Source organism: Megascapheus bottae, chromosome 24, assembly GCF_031878675.1.
Source record: "Megascapheus bottae isolate mThoBot1 chromosome 24, mThoBot2.hap1, whole genome shotgun sequence".
NCBI lineage: Eukaryota > Metazoa > Chordata > Mammalia > Rodentia > Geomyidae > Megascapheus > Megascapheus bottae.
In genome coordinates this window covers 19,133,502-19,151,143 of record NC_143532.1, presented here as the reverse complement: position 1 = coordinate 19,151,143, position 17,642 = coordinate 19,133,502, and the positions used below count along the sequence as shown (strand labels likewise).

At 50.3% G+C, this 17,642-nt stretch overlaps 2 protein-coding genes across 5 annotated transcripts; one reads left to right on the top strand and one right to left on the bottom strand.

The window, feature by feature from the left end:
- Positions 1-259: 259 nt before the first annotated feature.
- Znf319 (zinc finger protein 319) lies at positions 260-6,113 on the bottom strand. 3 transcript variants are annotated; one of them, XM_090357571.1, is made up of 2 exons: positions 5,520-6,113; positions 260-3,876 (listed from the first exon to the last, which is right to left on the bottom strand). In XM_090357571.1, the coding sequence occupies exon 2, from the start codon at positions 3,620-3,622 to the stop codon at positions 1,874-1,876; it is 1,749 nt and encodes a 582-aa protein (XP_090213697.1). In that variant the 5' UTR covers positions 3,623-3,876; positions 5,520-6,113; the 3' UTR covers positions 260-1,873. The 3 variants fall into 3 exon arrangements, with proteins under 3 accessions (XP_090213697.1, XP_090213699.1, XP_090213698.1); XM_090357573.1 differs by having other exon boundaries at positions 5,880-6,113; XM_090357572.1 differs by lacking the exon at positions 5,520-6,113 and adding an exon at positions 4,710-5,228.
- Positions 6,114-6,187: 74 nt separating this feature from the next.
- Usb1 (U6 snRNA biogenesis phosphodiesterase 1) lies at positions 6,188-16,930 on the top strand. 2 transcript variants are annotated; one of them, XM_090357569.1, is made up of 7 exons: positions 6,188-6,468; positions 7,226-7,392; positions 11,431-11,614; positions 12,098-12,151; positions 13,433-13,538; positions 14,741-14,836; positions 15,964-16,930. In XM_090357569.1, exons 1-7 carry the CDS (start codon positions 6,362-6,364, stop codon positions 16,066-16,068), a joined length of 819 nt encoding a protein of 272 aa, XP_090213695.1. In that variant the 5' UTR covers positions 6,188-6,361; the 3' UTR covers positions 16,069-16,930. The 2 variants fall into 2 exon arrangements, with proteins under 2 accessions (XP_090213695.1, XP_090213696.1); XM_090357570.1 differs by having other exon boundaries at positions 6,190-6,468; positions 14,741-14,824.
- Positions 16,931-17,642: the final 712 nt, after the last annotated feature.

Sequence of the window (17,642 nt, the reverse complement as noted above, 5' to 3'; positions counted from 1 at the left end):
TAACTCTCATATCTGGTCAAAGCAAGGGTTAACCCTCCTCTCCAGGTGTGTATTGTTTTGTTTTGTTAAATATACTGATGAAGTAAGTCCCAAAGAAGAGATCAAGTGACCTGGCCGAGGCTATGCAGCCACAGGAGTCAAAGCTTAGGATTCAAACTCATCCCCATGTTCAGTCCCAACTGCCACCCACTCTCGTCCACACAGCTCTCTGTCTCTCCAAGACCCCTCCTTGTGAAGAATGAGCAGACATACAAAGGTCTGGCCTATGACAGTCAATGACTTTACTTCTAAAGCATACATTGGACTCACTATATATTAACATCAAAAGTGGCTATCTAAAATGGAGTCAATTCTTTTTAAAAATCCCAATATTCACATTTATGTATAAGATCCAAAATGACATGAAATTAAACTATACAATGTTATGAATAGTATATCAAACTGCTTTTAGAAAGCAAAATGAAAGAAAAATTAGCTGTTGGAACCATTGCAAGCCTGGATTCGTCTTTTGAGGCATTGTGTAAGAACCAGCAGAGGAAGGGCTATCACCTCTGCAGGCCCAGAAGAACCCAGGAGTCAGACACAACAGGTGGATGTGACAGTTCAGACTTCCTGAGGTGATGGGTGAGGTGACACATCCTCCCATCCGACTGTACCTGTGCCATGTGTACTCTTCAGTCTTCTGTCAAGACCCACAACCAGGGAGGGTTGAGGCTGACGGTTTAAAATGGTCTGCAGGTTGGCTGGGCTCCTGCAGAGGGTTTGGATGTCCAACAATTTTGTCTGAACATGCACTTGGCAGGAACACTGCCTATGGGTCTCCATGATCTTCATGCTTCTCTGTTCCCTACACCCTGGACACTTGCTGTGGATAGAATCCTTGGGGGACGCGGGAAGACTCAAAAAAGAATGTTCTGGGTTTGAAGTAACCAGATAATGCCAGAGCATTTTAGTAACAGAGATCCCTCAGGTCAAGCCAGCAGCCAGACTAATAGAGGGCTGATGTTACCACAGGCTAGCAGAATTGGGTACCCACCAAAGGTACCCAGGTCTGGCCTTGGCACTGTGGCAGGGTTAAGGCTACACCTCTGAGCCTGGACACTTTGGTTTGCACAATGTGGAAGAGGACATGTATTTATGTGTGCTGGGGAGATCATGGGCTTGGCGGTGCCTCCTCCTAGCCAGGAGGTACCAGCCTTACTTTTCGCACGGACAGCTCTTTATTAAGAGGGGAATATGTCCCCCACCACAGATTGGACCCATACTGCACAAGTGGTGGGGTGCTTCCAAAGCACCTGTGCCTGGTTAGCCCTGGGCAAAACCAGCTGCTTTGTCCTCCTTTTCCTATGGACTGTGCTGTCTCTAGTTGAGGGGGTCACAGGAACATACCTGCTCTCCAGGTAGCAGAGATTGCTACCTGGATAGAGGATTGTGGCTTTCAATCTGCCCTCCTTCCCCCCAAACAGCAACTTGAGGGAGATGTCCCACCTACCCACCTTGGGTCCCAGGTACTGCCATACCTCTCTTGTCCTTCCAGACTATCTGGCTTCTAAGAAGCTGAAAGGTTTGGGAAGGCTGAGTTGACACCTCCACTCCTGGAGTAGACAGAGGCTACCTGACTGCCCCTGGGACTCCATGCTCCCAGAGATGAGAGGTAGATACTCTCAGAAGGTAAATCCCATGATGGGAAAAGGGTTTATGGAATTAGGACTGGCCACTGCCTGGCTAGTGCCAGTGTGCCTGAGCAACATTGCCCACCTGCAGAGGACCCTCCTGTCCTCTCTCTGGGGCCTCAGAACACAGGTGAGGGGCATGGTGCCATGTAGTCACAAGGAGGTGAGGCTGGGCTGGGCCAGGTAGTGGGGGCCCAGCCTTAGGGCAGGCATGCAGCTACCTGGTAGGCGCCCTCAGCAGCAGCGGCGGCAGCACTGTGCTGGGCACTGTGCTCCTGCAACAGGGCCATGTCCAGGAAGCGCTCACCGCACCACACACACTTGAACTGCTGCTCTCGGGCGTGCACTCCCTGGTGCTTGTTGAGATGCTCACGCTGCTTGAAGGCCTTGTCACAGTTGGGGCACTTGTAGGGCTTCTCGCCTGTGTGCACCCGGCGGTGGCGCTGCAGGTCTGATGCGTACTTGAAGCGCTTCTCACAATCTGGGCACTTAAGTGGTTTCTCCCGTGCCGGGTCACAGCGGTGCTGCACAAACTCTGAGGAGGAGAAGAAACGGCGCTCACACAGGGTGCAACGCAGGGGCTTCTCGGCCGCTGCGCAGTGTGTCAGCTGATGCTTCTGCAGGGCCGACGCCCGCTTGTAGGCCTTGCTGCACACAGGGCATTTAAAGGGCCGCTCCGTGGAGCAACACTTGTGCCGTAGCAGCTCGGCTGACTGGTCGAAGCCCTTCTGGCACATGGGGCACTTGAAGAGAGTCTCGAGGGTGTGCACGTGCTGGTGATAGAGCAGGTGACTGGGCTGCCCAAAACCTTTCTCACACAGGCCACATTTGAAGGGCTCCTCAGTCTTGTGTGTGCGCCGGTGGCGCATGAGTGCATACTGCTGCTTGAAGCCCATGGGGCACAGGTCACATTTGAAGGGCCGCTCGGCACTGTGCGTGCGCTCGTGCTGCCGCAGGTCAGAAGGCCGCTTGAATGCCTTCTGGCACTCACCACAGCGGAAGGGCCGCTCGCCACTCGGGGTGCAGGGGTGCTGCAGCAGCTCCGAGGACTCCTTGAAGTGCAGCTCACACACATTGCAGCGGAACAGGTGGTGCTCGCCCGAGTGTGCGTACATGTGCCGCACCAGGTGCGAGCGGTGCTTGAAGGTTTTCTCACAGACAGCACACTTGTAGGGCCGTTCTGAGCTGTGTGTGCGCTTGTGATGCACCAGGTGGGAGGACTGGCTGAAGCTCTTGTCACACAGCGTGCACTTGTATGGCTTCTCCCCAGTGTGGATCCGCTCGTGCCTTGAGAGTTCTGACAGGTGCTTGAAGGGCTTCTGGCAGATGGGGCAGCTGTAGGGCTTCTCAGGCTGTTCTGCAGGTCCCCCAGCTGGGGGGTGTGGGGGTGCCACCTGAAGCGATGGGGCCCCCGTACTCGTAGCTGGCTCAGCTGAGTCGGCCGGCTTGTAGGTCTTCTCGCAGATGGAGCACTTCACCAGGCCAGTGTGGGCACTGTGGTGCTGAGCCAACGAGGTGAGCAGTGAGAAACCCATCTTGCAGACTCCACAGACGAAAGGCTTCTGCTCAGCCTGTACACACTGGTGCTCCAGCAGGTCTGTGGCTTGGTGGAAGATCTTGAGACACTGTGTGCACTGAAATGACCTGTCATGGCCCACTAAACACTGGTGCTCGTGGGGGCTAGAGAGGTGTGCCAGGTCATGGCCACACACCCCGCACTTGGGGCCTGGCTCCCCTGCTGGCTGCAGGGGCGGATGTTGAGGGTGCTGTAGGCCAGGATCTGGCTGCAGGAGGATGCCATAGACAGCACAGCCCAGGGGGTTCTCAGCTGTGCCCGGGGGCAGTGTGTGGTCAGCCAGCGCAGGTGGTGGCTCTGCATGGTGCTGAGGCTGCGGTGGTTGGGGCTGCTGGGGTTGCGTCTGTGGGGGCTGCTGCCAGCTTTCTGACATGCTTGGGAAGATGAAACAGGGTTTGGAGAGTAACGGCTTCAGCTTCCTGCTTAAGGTGATACAATCTAGAGAGAGAAGATGTCCAATCTCAAGGATGGACAAGGACCTCAGACAAGGCACAGCAGAGCACTGATCAAACAGCCCCAGTCATTAACCAAGTAGACAGACTAAAGGCTGTGTTAACAGGACAGGGGGCTCTTCAAGGCAGGGTCCCAGCAATGGCAGGGAGGATCTGCCTTTCCCAGTGATCAGCTCTGTAGGGAAGAGAGACATTGTGAATTTGAGGTAAGAACAAACAACCCTTCCCTGGCTCCTCTCCCTGTGCTGCCCACACGTGCCATTCAAACATCAGCCACATCAGGGAAGAGAGATGTCAGGGGCAGAATCTACTGCCTTTGTTCAAATGCCACCAATGAAGATTGAGGGCACATCAACTCAGCCAGGCAAAAGAGAGGGGAGCTGTCTACTCCCACCCACCTTAGTTCCTCGTCCCTGAGCTAACCCCAACCCCTATAAGTCCCCTTCTAGCTCCCTGTAAACCCTGCTCTGTGAGATATCTCACATGTGAGAATCTGGAATGATCTTTCCTTAAGGTCTGCCAGCCCTGCTCTCATTTCATTCTAAGTCCAAATGCAAGACATCACCATTCAGAGTTAACCCAAGGAGACAAGCAATACCAGGCTAACTATATGAGCCAAGCATCATTTCAAAACCCCTCTCCTGTGGGACAATCCTGCCCATGCTGCCCTCCATCCGAGCCACAGGCCTATTCTCGCTCTACAAAATAGGACTGTTGGGGCTACTGGGATTTGCAGCCATACACAATGGGCATTAGATGACAAGTTCACAGATCCACCCAGCCTGGATGGCTACAAAGCTGAACTTCCCTACTTCAGTCATTCCCCTGGAGCTCTAAATCTCCCAAGTGTCTCCAACGGGCCATCAAGAGTCCAGAGGAAATTGCATTGATCGCCCTCGGAGACTAGGGTGTAGCAATCTAATCACAGAGGCTTCCTGCTGAGTCTATAACATTCCAGGGATCAATGCAAGGCAAAGCCCACCCAACCCAGGCAAGCCTGTAACTCACCACTTTGTGGCAGTAGAAGGTAATGCCAGAGAGAGGGAGGAACTTAATGTCAGAGGCAGCCTACTTCCAGGTTCCCTGCTCATCTGCCTCTTGCATTTAAAAGTTTGTAAGTTTGCTCTTGAAAGGAAGAAAGGTAAAAGGATGCCCTCATGGGCCAGACTGGCTTCCAACTGTTCTGCCAAAGAAATAAATCTCAACCTAAAAGCCGTCATCCTCTGCATCTTTCAGAGAGAGGGGCGATGTGGCTCCCTGCACCAGCAGGCAGGTATTTTAAGCCTTTAGTGGGGCAGAGGTAGAAAGGTGGGCTGCGCAGAGCGCTGTCTGGGTCTAGCTGCGCCAATCCAACTGTGTGTGGTTCTTCCTGGCAATGGCTGCCAACCCCACCCCCTCCCTGCAGCAATCCCACTGCCCACTCTGGACCTCAACGGGGAAGGTGAAACCAGGAACTCTTTTCTGGTCACTGGGCAAATGGAAGGGGAGGCCAGGAGAAACACCCACCCCGGGCCCCACCCCAGCCCTTCTACCTCGATGGGAAACCGAATGAGAACCGATCGCCTCCTACCCGGCCCTCCTCGGCCGCCCAGCTGGGCTGCCTCCTGTCAGCCCCAGGCGCAGGATGGCCGGGCTGCCGCGGCCCGAGAGTGGGGTGGCCGGGCCCGAGAAAGGCCCCAGTCACAGGCCCGACTGGGAAAGCGGCCGGTCGGTCGGGCCCGCGGGGCGGGGGGATGATTGTTGGGCCGGCTTGGGGAAGGGGTGCGGCGGACGCGGAAGTCGCCCCCAAGACGCAGTCCCCAGTGCTCCGCCGCTCACCTGCTCCGGACCGCCCGCGGGGCTAGCGGCGACCAGCTGCGGTCCCGGCCGTCCCTTTCTTCGGGCTCCAGCGACAGCGGCGCGGCCTATGCGCGCTGCCAATCCACGGCCTCGCGTAGCGGCGGCCCGCGGCCGGGACTGCGGCGGCCGGAATAGAGGAAGCGGAGCGCGCAGCAGGGGTAGCGGGGCTGGGTCGCGGAGGGAGGCCGGGAGGGCGGGCGGACCGACGGATGGCCTGGCAGAGACCGGCCGACGCACGGGCGGGCGGCGCGGGGCCAGGGAGGCGGGGCCGGGGAGGAGCGGCCGCCCGGGCGGCGGCGACGGAGGAGGTGGGGGCGGCGAAGCGAGGGCGCCACCTACCGAGAATCCCGCGGCCCGACCGACGCGGAGGGCGGCGCCGAGGCTGACAGAGGGCGGGCGCCCGGCTCCCGCCCACTCGGCTTCCGGGGAGGAGGCGCGCGGGCCCCGGCGCGGTTCCTGCACCTGACCGCGAGGGGCCTCTGGGACCTTCGGGTTTGGCTGTGAGGGGCGGGAACCCGGGGTCTCAGGACGACGAGCCCGTGTAGAGGGGACTGTGGAACCTGTGAGTCGAGAACGCCGAAGCGGAGGAGCTCCAACAGGCAGGCCTCCGCGCGCGGACGGCGGGCCGGCAGCGTGCGGTCCCCGGACGGCCAGCGCGCTCGACCCAGTCGGGCTCCAGCCTCTCCCGGCCCCTTCCCACCCAGTCCGGAGGCGGTGCTACGCGAGGTCCCGCCCCCCCGGGAGCACTTCCGGCACCGCGGAACTCCGGATGCGCCCTGAGGTGGCCCGCCGACCCATCCGGTGATCTCCGACGCGGCCTCATGAGCGTGGCGCCCCTGGTGGGCTACAGCAGCAGCGGCTCAGACAATGAGGCCGAGGCCGAGGCTGCCACGGAGCGGACCAGGCCCGGGAATAAACGGCGTCGGCGGTGAGGATCTGAGAAAAGGCTCGCCCCAATAGGTCTCGAGGGTCTGGGGTAGCTCCTAGGGATGGAAAGGGGGTGGGGGTACCGAGGGAAAAGAGGACCTCTACCCCCAGAGCACCTCCACCTGGCTAGGACAAAGTCGGAGGCTGGCACACTCACATCTGCACAGCATTGCACCATCCTAGGTGTGCTTGCTCATCGGAACACAATTGCAGAGATAACAGCCATGGTGCAAGCAGAGTTTTTATTTTCATGTATCCAACCAATACTCATTGAACACCCATTCCGAGCCAGACTGGAGACTGAGAAGAACTCTGATGAATAAAAGCCATCAAAGTCGCTTCATTTCTTGGGCCTTCGGTTCTTAAATACCTTTTCTGGTTGCTAGCATTCTCTCAGTGGATCCATCAGGTGCTTTACACATGAGGAAACTGTTGTACTCCCAAGAGTACATTTGCCCTGGAATGTGCCACCTAGCCCAGGCCTGACCAGCTAGGTAAATGATGTTCAAATCACACACTGCAGCCCACTCACAAGTTTCCCATGAAGACCAAGCACCCTATTAAGGTCTGTTTCCTGGAGTTGTTGGGAGACAAACTGGGAAGAAGGCTTTGTGGCCCTCCAGAAGCTGCCTCCAGCACCTGCCTGGAAATCCAGATTCAGCCACTATGTAAAACTGGTACAGTTTTTGTTGGATGTATAGAGATAGAGAATGCCAGGGATAATTGTTCTTGCTTTCTTTCCTTGTTTTATCTTGCAGAAGCCAAAGCCCCCTTCCATGTCAGAGGTTTCCAGTACCTGAGAGTGTGCTAAACATGTTTCCCAGCACAGAGGAAGGGCCAGAGGATGATAGTACAAAACATGGGGGGCGGATCCGCACCTTTCCCCATGAGCGGGGCAACTGGGCCACTCACGTCTACATACCATGTGAGTTGTATATGGAAGGCAAATGGCTGGGACCAATAGGTGGCTCCTAGCTGCAACTAGGAAGAAGAAATCAAGGATGCCATGTGCTGATTCCCCCACATTCCTACCAGCACTGATGAGCAGATGACAAGCAAAAAGCCCACGCTTCTGAGCTAGAGACATCACTCGACTACTTCTCCCATGTCCTTTAAGACTACTTGGAGTCTCTTTTTCCCCTCCTCTAAAGTAGGACTGATAGTAATACCTATCTCTTAGGAAAGTTAGATCATCTATGTTAAGTAAACAGGGTAAGTACATAGTACACAGAGTAAGAGATGGCTCTTATTATTTTCTGTAGTTTTACCCATTATTATCCACTAGAGTGGCACATTTGTCACAGTTGATGAGCCCGCACTGGCACATGATAATCACACAGGGTCTATAGTTTGTATTAGGGTTTCCTCTTCATGATGAACATTCTATAGGCTTGAACAAAGCTATAAAGAATATATAGCTGGGGCTGGGAGTTTGGCCTAGGGGTAGAGTGCTTGCCTAGCATGCACAAAAACCCGAGTTCGATTCCTCAGTACCACATACATAGAAAAAAGCCAGAAATGGTGCTGTGGCTCGTGTGGTAGAGTTCTACCTTGAGAAAGCCCAAGGACAGTGCTCAGGCCCTGAGTTCAAGCCCCAGGATTACATGGTGGTTCACCCCTGTAATCCTAGCTGTTCAGGAGGCTGAGATCTGAGGATCACAGTTCAAAGACAGCGCAGGCCCTAAAGCCCCGTGAGACTCTTATCTCCAATTAACCACCAGAACACCAGAAGTGGCACTGTGGCACCAGGGGTAGGGCAGCAGCCTTGAGCTGAAGAGCTCAGGGACCGTGCCCAGGCCTAGAGTCCCCACAACCAACAATAACAACAAAAAGAATATATCAGGGCCAGGAGTTTGGCCTAGTGGTAGAGTACTTGCCTATCATGCACAAAGACCCTCAATTCCTCGGTAGCACATACATAGAAAAAAGCCAAAAGTGGTGTGTGGCTCAAGGGGTAGAGCTCTAGCCTTGACAAAACCCAAGGACAGTGCACAAGCCCTGAGCCCAAGCCCAGAACTGGCCAAAAAAAGAAAAAAAAAGTACAATGTCTATGTATCTCTGATTATTTAAAAAGAAAAAAAATTATATATATATATTATATATATATGTCAAAGGGATGAGAAGTTTAGTCTAGTGGTAGAGTGCTTGCCTAGCATGCACAAAGCCTTGGTTTTGATTCCTTGGTATCACATACACAGAAAAAGCCAGAAGTAGTGTTGTGGTTCAAGTGGTAGAGCACCAGCCTTGAGAAAGCTCAAGGACAGTGCCCCAGCCCTGAGTTTAAGCCCCAGGACTGGCAAAAAAAAAAAAAGTGTATATATATATATATATATATATATATATATATATATATATATATCGTTGTCCAAAAAGAAATGTTCTTTTTACCTGAGTTATGTAACTATAACCCCTCTATGCATCATCTTTATAATAACCTATAATAATGTAAAGTACATAATAAAAACCATCTTTAAATATTTTTTTTATTTTTCTAGACAAATGAAAATAAAATTTACTTTCGGGAAAGAAAAAAATTATATATAGAGCATATAACATCATATAGAATGGTTTCATTATACTAATTAAGGGGTACTTCTTCATCCCTATCTCCCACATGCTTTCAATACTGGCAAAGTTGCTTGGGATGTCTGTGTACAGGGTTTTGTATGCTTTTGTAACATACCTACACTGGGGAAATACCTAGGAGTATGATGGCTGGGTTGGATACTAAGATTATGTTTGATTTATAAAGAGACAACCGACTATCTTCTACAGTGCTGTCCCATTGTATAACTCTCCTGCCAGCAGCGAGAGTTCCTGTCGCTCCACATCCTCACCAGTGTTTGGTGCTGGCAGCGTTGTGAACTTGGTTCTTATGTAGGTGTACAATGGTGCCTCGTTGTTATTTCGAGTTTTCTTGATGACATCTGATGTTGAGTCTTTTCATTTGCTTTCTGCTATCTGTATGTCTTTACCGGTATGTATAGTGAAGGTTTTTGGTGTATTTCTAATCAAATTGTTTGATTTCTTATCATTGAGTTTTAATTTTTTTTTCTTTTTAGGGGATGAGGACTTATACCAGGGTGTCATGCTCTTTTTCAGCTATTTTCATTCAAGACTATCATTTAGCCACACTTCTACTTCCAGCCTTTTTCTGGTTTATGAAGATAAGAATCTTGGGATTTATCTGCCAGGGATAGCTTCAAACTTCAACTCTCAGATCTCAGTCTCCCAGAGTACTAGGATTATAGGTGGTCAACACCCTATATATATATATATTTTTTTTTTTTGCCAGTCCTGGGCTTGAGCTCAGGGCCTGAGCACTGTCCTTGGACTTTCTCAAGGCTAGAGCTCTACCACTTGAGCCTCAGCACCACTTCCGGCTTTTTTCTATGTATGTGGTACCGAGGAATCGAACCCGGGTCTTCATGCATGCTAGGCAAGCACCTTAACCACTAGGCCAAACTCCCAGCCCAACACCCTATATTTTTTATATGTTCTTTATCATAGAGCAAAAGTACTATTTAATGAAGTCTATCTTACCAGTCCTAATACCTATAAGTGATGTAACGATCTAAGTATAGACCTTGGAGGGACATTACCCATCAGCTTTTGTTTTCTTGATCTCTCTTTCTCTCTGTGACTACTGAGATGGGATCTCACTATATAGCCCAGCCAAGTCTCAAACCTACAATCTTCCTCCTTGCCTCAGCCTCCTCAGTTCTGGGATTATCATCACACCCAGCTTCAATTTTATTTATATCGGCTCAGCTTTGTTTTGTTTTTGTTTTCTCTTCTGATTCTGGGATTTAACGCAGGACCTTGTACTCTCCCTCAACTTCCTTGCTCATGGGTGATGTTCTACCTTTTAAGCCACACCTCCACTGGCTTTTTGCTTATTTTAGAGATGAAGTCTCTTCGACTTTTCTGCCTGAACTTAGATCCTTCAGGTTTCAGCCTCTGAAGTAATTAACATTGCAGGCACTCGCCACCTGATCCTGGCTTCCAATTTTTATTTTGTCTTCTGTTACTTTGGCTGACTTGGGATTTCCCTTCCCCAATCTGGTAGGTGGTTTTATACTTTAGCAGGTTAGGATCTGATTAAACACTTCTCTTAAGGGCAAACCATTTTGAGAAAAAAAAGTAGGGGAGGGTCCCACATGTTTCTAAAGTGTTTCTTGTCTATCCCATGCCAGAAGCACATTTTCTCCAAAAGACTGAGGGCCAGTAGTTTTGCCTAGTGGTAGAGTGCTTGCTTAGCATGCACGAAGGCCCGGGTTTGATTCTCGGTACCAAATACATAGAAAAAAGCCAGAATTGGTGCTGTGGCTCAAGTGGTAGAGTTCTACCCTTGAGAAAGCCCAAGGATAGTGCTCAGGCCCTGAGCTCAAGGCCCAGGACTGGCAAAAGAAAAAAAATAAATAAATAAAAGACTGAGAACCTAAAAGTAAGCCAGGAAATAAACCTCCCCAAAATGTAGCCTTCCTCATGAGTTCTGGACCTTGTCAGATTAGTATAACCTGTGGATCCAGCAATGGGTTCTGTGGATCCCAGGGTAAGGAAACCATTTAGGTTTCCCCACTCTGGTCCTTGTTCCCAGAGAAGTTTCTGCTCATGTGTGAGTCTCTGTTCACCTCTGGGTGTCTCTCAAGTCTTACAGATCTGAAAAGGACTGGTTGCTTTCTCAGTTTATTGAACATTTTATAATTTATAAGGGCAGTATGACTTCCAAGCTTCATACTGGAAAGCAGAAGTTCTCTGTATGTTTCTTCTTTACTCAAATCCTTTAAAATGAGCAATTAATGCACTTCTCTAGCCAGAAATTAATATTAAGATATTATTAGGCTACATAGACATAGACTACCCTCAAAACCAGAATGCCTAGGGCTTCTCTCCCTTCCCTTTGGGGTTCAACCATGACCTCTTGGCTAGACAAGGGCCCCTTCTCTATTCTTCCCTCCAGATGAAGCCAGAGAGGAATTCCTGGACCTGCTTGATGTGTTGCTGCCCCACGCCCAGACCTATGAGCCCCGACTGGTGAGGATGGAGGAATTCCACCTCAGCCTGTCTCAGAGTGTGGTCCTGCGCCACCACTGGATCCTCCCCTTTGTACAGACCTTGAAAGACCATATGGCTGCCTTCCAAAAGTGAGTGCTCCCTCTGCCTTCCTGCTCCTCTCCCCTCAAGGCTCCTCCTCCTTTCCTGAGCTGCTTTGGGCTTAGAACATGAAGTGCATTAATCTAGTAAGCAGGCTGGCCCATCTCTTGGGGCACATGCCATACTATTCGCCCTTAGGCTTTCCATGAAAGCTTGCTCAAGCCTGGTACTGGCAAAAGAAAGGAAGGAAGGAAGGAGGGAGTGAAGGAAGGGAGGGAGGGAGACAAGGAAGGAAGGAACCTCGTAGCAGCCATCCAGATTTAAGTTCTGGAAAGGGGCAAATTCAGTATGGCCTGCCTCTACTCTGGTAGAAATGAAAAGGAAAAGGACTGTGGGCTGTCCTTGAACTCATGATCTTCCTGCTTCAGCTTCCTGAGCATATGCCACAATTAAAAGTGCTAAAGAGAGTTTTTTGTTTTTATTTTAGACATAAGATTTTTTTCTGATTTTTTCTTTCTTATTCTAAATTTCAGATTCTTCTTTACTGCAAACCAAGTAAAGATTTATACCAATCAAGAGAAAACCAGGCAAGTGTCCACCTAAGTCAGATTCATTACCAGAAGTTGATACAAAGATTGAGAGGTGTGCTTAGTTTTTGTTCCTTTTTTTTTTAACCAAGTCTTTGACTGCAGAGCCACTATTCCTAAATTGGAATTCCTAAATTCCCCAATTTCACACACTAGGAGGGGTGTGAAAGCAGGGAAAGACCTGTGAAAGTCAGAAGCATGTTTCTACCCAACTCTGATCCTAATTATAACAGTTTATACACTCTCTGTGGCTCTAATAAGCCCAGTGGGTTGGGTTTTTTGTGGGGTTTTTTTGTGCCATTCCTGGGGCTTGACCTCAAAGCCTGTCCTTGGGCTTTCTCAAGGCTAGAGCTCTACCACTTGAGCCACAGCCCCATTTCTGGCTTTTTCTATGTATGTGGTGCCAAAGAATTAAACCCCGGTCTTCGTGAATGCAAGCAAGCACTCTACCACTACACCTGGGCCCCCCACCCCCAGTGGGTTTTGAAAGGTGAAAAATGCTAAAGAGTTCATTGCAAGCCGGGAGCAATAGCTCATGCCTGTAATCCTAGATTCTCAGGAGGCTGAGATCTGAGGATCACCGTTTAAAACCAGCCCAGGCACTAAAAAAGTCTATGAGACTCTTACCTCTAATTAACTACCAGAAAACCAGAAGTGGTGTTGTGGCTCAAAGAGTAGGACAGTAGCCTTGAGCTGAAGAGCTCAGGAACAGTGCCCAGGCCCAGAGTTCAAGTACCACAACTGACAAAAAAAAATTTTTTTAAAGTTAAGTGAATATAAAGAGGAACTGATCATTACCAAGGGCAAGCCTCCCTGTCCAGTGCACTCACTGATGGCCTCTGAAAAGGTGATGCCTTCTTGCATTCTATGTTGTACAAACTCATTAGGCTACAATGTTTCAAGGAGGTCTGAGTGAGCTATCAAAGATTCTGCTATATGAGGAGAGGAAGATGTGTCAGGCGTTGATACTGTGAAAGCTGGTGAAAGACTGGAAATGGGAGGTGTGGAAGTAGAGGCAGAGAGGTGGTCAGTGGTGGGTAAAGTCATCTAAGGAGGTTCTTAAGACACCAGGGAGAAGAAAACGTGGGGTCCCAACTGGAGGAGGAAACTTGAAGGTGGGAGGATAAAGGGAGAAAATCAGCATGTAGAGCACCTGGGAAATGAGCTCACCACGGTCCTGGCCTCTTGGCCTCCCACTGGGCCCTGGGCTCCTGCTCAGATGATTTGTGAGCTCAGAGACATGTACATTCCCACGTTGTCTCTACTTCTGCCTCTCCCCAGGACCTTTATTGGATTGGAGGTCACCTCAGGGCATGCCCAGTTCCTGGATCTAGTTTCAGAAGTGGACAGAGTCATGGAAGAATTCAGTCTCACCACTTTCTATCAGGTAATGCACAAATAGTACAGATAATGCATAATGCTTTAACAAGGCTGATTCTTCTCCATTCATTAATAACTGGAATAAAACCACTTTAAAGAAGCCCTTATCAGAGGCAAACTGAAGGACTCTCGTCAGTGTGTCCACAAAGAGCATACAACCCTGGGGTCTAGGGTGTGGCCATGAATAGCCCATCCAAAATCCAGCAAGTGAAGGCTTTCCATGACTCAAGTGTATTTGAATTTTGTGCCTTCCACTCCATAACGTGTCCATGCTAATTTCTTATTTCCTGAGAAGTCATTGTTCCCAGAACCAGTAAAATCAACCCTTCTATAGTGTGACATGACCTAACCTTAATTAATGCTCCTGCTCTGTGTCCTTAGGCATACTTGTGGTCCAGCTTGAGTATCAAGGCTTTGTGTGTGTGTGTGTGTGTGTGTGTGTGTGTGTGTGTGTGTGTGTGCTCATTGGTCCTAAAGTGCTTACACTTAAGGTCTGGGCACTGTCCCTGAACTTCTGCTCAAGGCTAGTGTTCTACTACTTGAGCCATAGCTCCACTCTCAGCTTTTTTGGTTGTTGAGATAAAAGTCACAATATTAAGACATTCTAGATTTTTTTCATTTCATCTGAAAAGTGTGGGGTGTGCTAGGTTGTTTTAGATGAGAAAGTTCAGAGATCCTGAATCTTCTTCCATGTCCTTCTGTGCACCCTGAGAATGTAAAGGAAAAGCCCAGACTCGGGCTGCCATAATAAATACGACAGAGTAGAGGCTTAAAGAACAGAAATACATCTTTTCACATTGTGGAGCCTGGAAATCCAACATCAAGGTTGAATTCTAACCACTATATCCTTAAGGTATCCTCCCTGGTAGAGAGAAAGGAAGGAGCTAGCAAGCTCTCAAAGAGGTCTTATCTTCTAAGTGTAAGAACCAAACCCTCAGGGCCTCGCCCACCCCTATTTCCTTCCAGAGAATCCTCCAAATGCCATCACACTAGGGGCTCTGAGGTCTGGGGTGCAGTTCTGCTCATAGCAAGAACCTTTGGCAGACTGTTTTGTCTGTGCCGTCTTCTTAAGATCAGTACTGAGGGTCTAGTCTTGCACAGAACAGGCCAGGACCCTGCAAGGAGACCCTGACAGCTGTGCCACAGCTTTGCTGTGGTACCTTGGCTCTAGCCTCTGGGTGACAACCACCTCCTTGCCTTCTTCTCCAGGACCCTTCATTCCACGTCAGTCTGGCCTGGTGCGTGGGTGACGCACATCTGCAGCTAGAAGGGCAGTGTCTCCAGGAGCTACAGGTGAATTCCCAGGTGGGAACATAGAGGACCCTAACTCCAGAAGTGATGGAGTAGAAACTGGGGGAGGGCGGATTAGGCATCTAGTCTCAAGTACCTGAGAAACCAAGGATGTGGCAGGAGAGCCTCACATCTGACCTTGCCAGAAGTGTGATTCCTGGGTCAGGAAGACCTGCAATCCAAAGGCTTTGCCCCTCCCCACTCTCTCTCCTCACCTGGAGAATACAATTGCTTTGATTAAACCCAGGGGTTTGTACATGTCAGGCAAGTGTAGCTGTAGAGCTACAACACCAGCCATAGGTTTTTTTTTGAAACCAGGTCTCACTATGTAATTCAAGCTGGCCTCAAACTACCATCTCCTCCCTTCTGCTTCTGGAGTGCTAGGAATGCTGGCATTGCAGAAGAGCATCGCTATGCCTGGTTCTGGCTTACATCCTAACAAGCTCCCTAGGGATTTGTGTGCACTGTCCTAGAACACTGGAGTGTGAAGAAGTGCAGGCTTCCCTTGCAATCTCAGCCTCTCACCCCCAGGTCAGAGACTTGGGAATGAGCAGTGTGTGCCAGTGTCAGAAGCACCCAACCCTCAAAGCCCAGTTCACTGTCCAGTCAGTGCTAGGGGTAGAGAACCACTGCAAGGAGGCAGTGGGCAGGAAAGCCAGGCAGCCATGACACCCAGTAGTGTTAGTATTTCTGATTTTCAAAAGAAGCCAAATATCCAGGTTTTTATATAGACTCCCAATTCAAACATTGGCAGTTGATTTAAAAAACAAAAATGTTGTGTAAGCTAAACAAAATATGTGCAGTCTGTGGGTCATCATCAGTAGCTGCCTTGCTCTTGGCTTAATCATGTTCAGGGCTGGAGAGAGTTCTGTTTTCAGCAGACCCAGGTCCCAATCCCAGTTTCACTGGCTGCTATCTATAAATGAAAGCTCAGGAATCTCTTCTGCAAGTGGGGTGATAAGCCTGACCTCATAAGAGTGAGGGATGATTAGTCAAGATCAGAGAACCTGAAGCCTTCCTGGCTCAGGACCCCTCAGTGTTGCCCTGCCTGTGAAAGACTTTGTGGTATTGGTGGTTGTGGTATCTCTGGGCCTCATACTCCCCTAACATGAGTGTCCCCGCTCTGCTGGCTGCTGCTAAAGAAAATCATCGAGGAGTTTGAAGACTCTGAGCTGCTGCTGCGAGTGCTAGCTGAGCAGGTCCGCTGCAAGTCTGGGAACAAGTTCTTCTCCATGCCTTTGAAGTGAGACCCAGAGGCCTTCTTAGACCCAGGCCCCTCTGCAGGCCAGGCTGGAGATGGAGGAGCCTGCTAACACCCAGGAGGACGCCCCAGTCTCCCTCTAGGTGGCCCCAGCTCCCATTCCTGACTTCCTGGAGGATGGCTAGAGAGAACCTGGTCCATGGGATTACAGGTTGGATGCTACTGTGTGGTGGTCATTCCCAGAAATCACCAGTAGAGGGAAGCCTGGCCTTTCTAATTCTTGCTCTGTAGTTGTGTTACAAAGAAAAAAATGAGGGTCCCAAGGGGATCCCATCACAGCCAGATCCCTAACTGAAGCCCTTAAGGCCCACTACCCCAGGCTCTGCCTCAGCTTGCACTGTGGTTCTATAGGGCTCAGCAAAGTATTTTCAAATCATCATGCCTTAATCAATCGAGGACTGTCACCTCCTTCCTGGAAGTGTGCCACCATTATTTTTCTACTTTTGTCTCCCTATCCTGTACTGGCAGAGGCCATTTCAGGTCTAAGCACAGGGTGCTAATTTGTGGTGGGCAGCAGCTTTCTCCATTCCTTCCTCCTACTCCCCAGGTGCCTGGGGAGGCTTAAACAGATGTTTCATTTTGGCCTGGCCATGGCTGGTAGCCAGGCCTCCAACACTGACCTCTGGCTTCCCCGTCAACTTTCCCAAAGAGGCCGAGAGGTACCTCCCCACGAAGTCCTCCTCCTGCTGCCATGCAGGGCCTTTTGAGAGGAGCCCGGGGAGATTCTTTTTATCAATACCCCAAGAAGATGAGGGCCATCGTTACTGGTTATCATTTGGGTTTCTGGTGATGGATGAAGAATTATTTTTGTTACAGTTTTAAATTATGTTAAAAATAAAAAGCGCATTTACCCCACTGGTGTTTGCACTGCTTCTAGTCACCAAGATGGGGGGATTTTCCTCTGCCCCCACTCTCCAGTTTAAGGGACTCTTCAGACATACAAGGTGGGCTGGAGGGAAAGGAGGGTATGATCACCAGCCTTCCAGGCTTGGCATGTAGCATGACATAGCACCCCATCCCTCAAAAGGCACAAGCCCAGGCATAGACACATTATTCTGCTTAGGACTTACTTTCTAGAACTTTCTCCCAACCACCCTCTGAAAAGGGAAGGGGTGGGAACGGTAAGTTCTATAGAAGAACAAGTCAAGTGTACCTGCCTGGGTCAGGAGAACTCACCTGCTCTGGTGCAGTCCAGACACAGACCTCCAGCTTAGGCCCATACACCCTAACCCCATGATCTTGCAACTCTGATGCCCTTTTCTGGCCCAAGAAATCTGATGCCTGTTCCCTCAGCACCATTACACTGATCTGACTCTCATCTGTCATTTGCTTTATGGCTCCGGCATTGGTGGTGATACTGGAGAGGAGGAGGGAAGTCATGTTTCCTGCCTTACAGGTAACATGACAATGCTGGCTGCATCCACCCACCTTACATCTGCTCTGTGCCAGGCCTTGATTGGGTGCTTGGCTAAATCAGTCCAGGTCTGGCCCCCTCTTGCTTAGTGGGAAAAGCAGGCGAGGTGTGCTGAGAATCCTCATTCCCAACTTTGCATTTCCCAA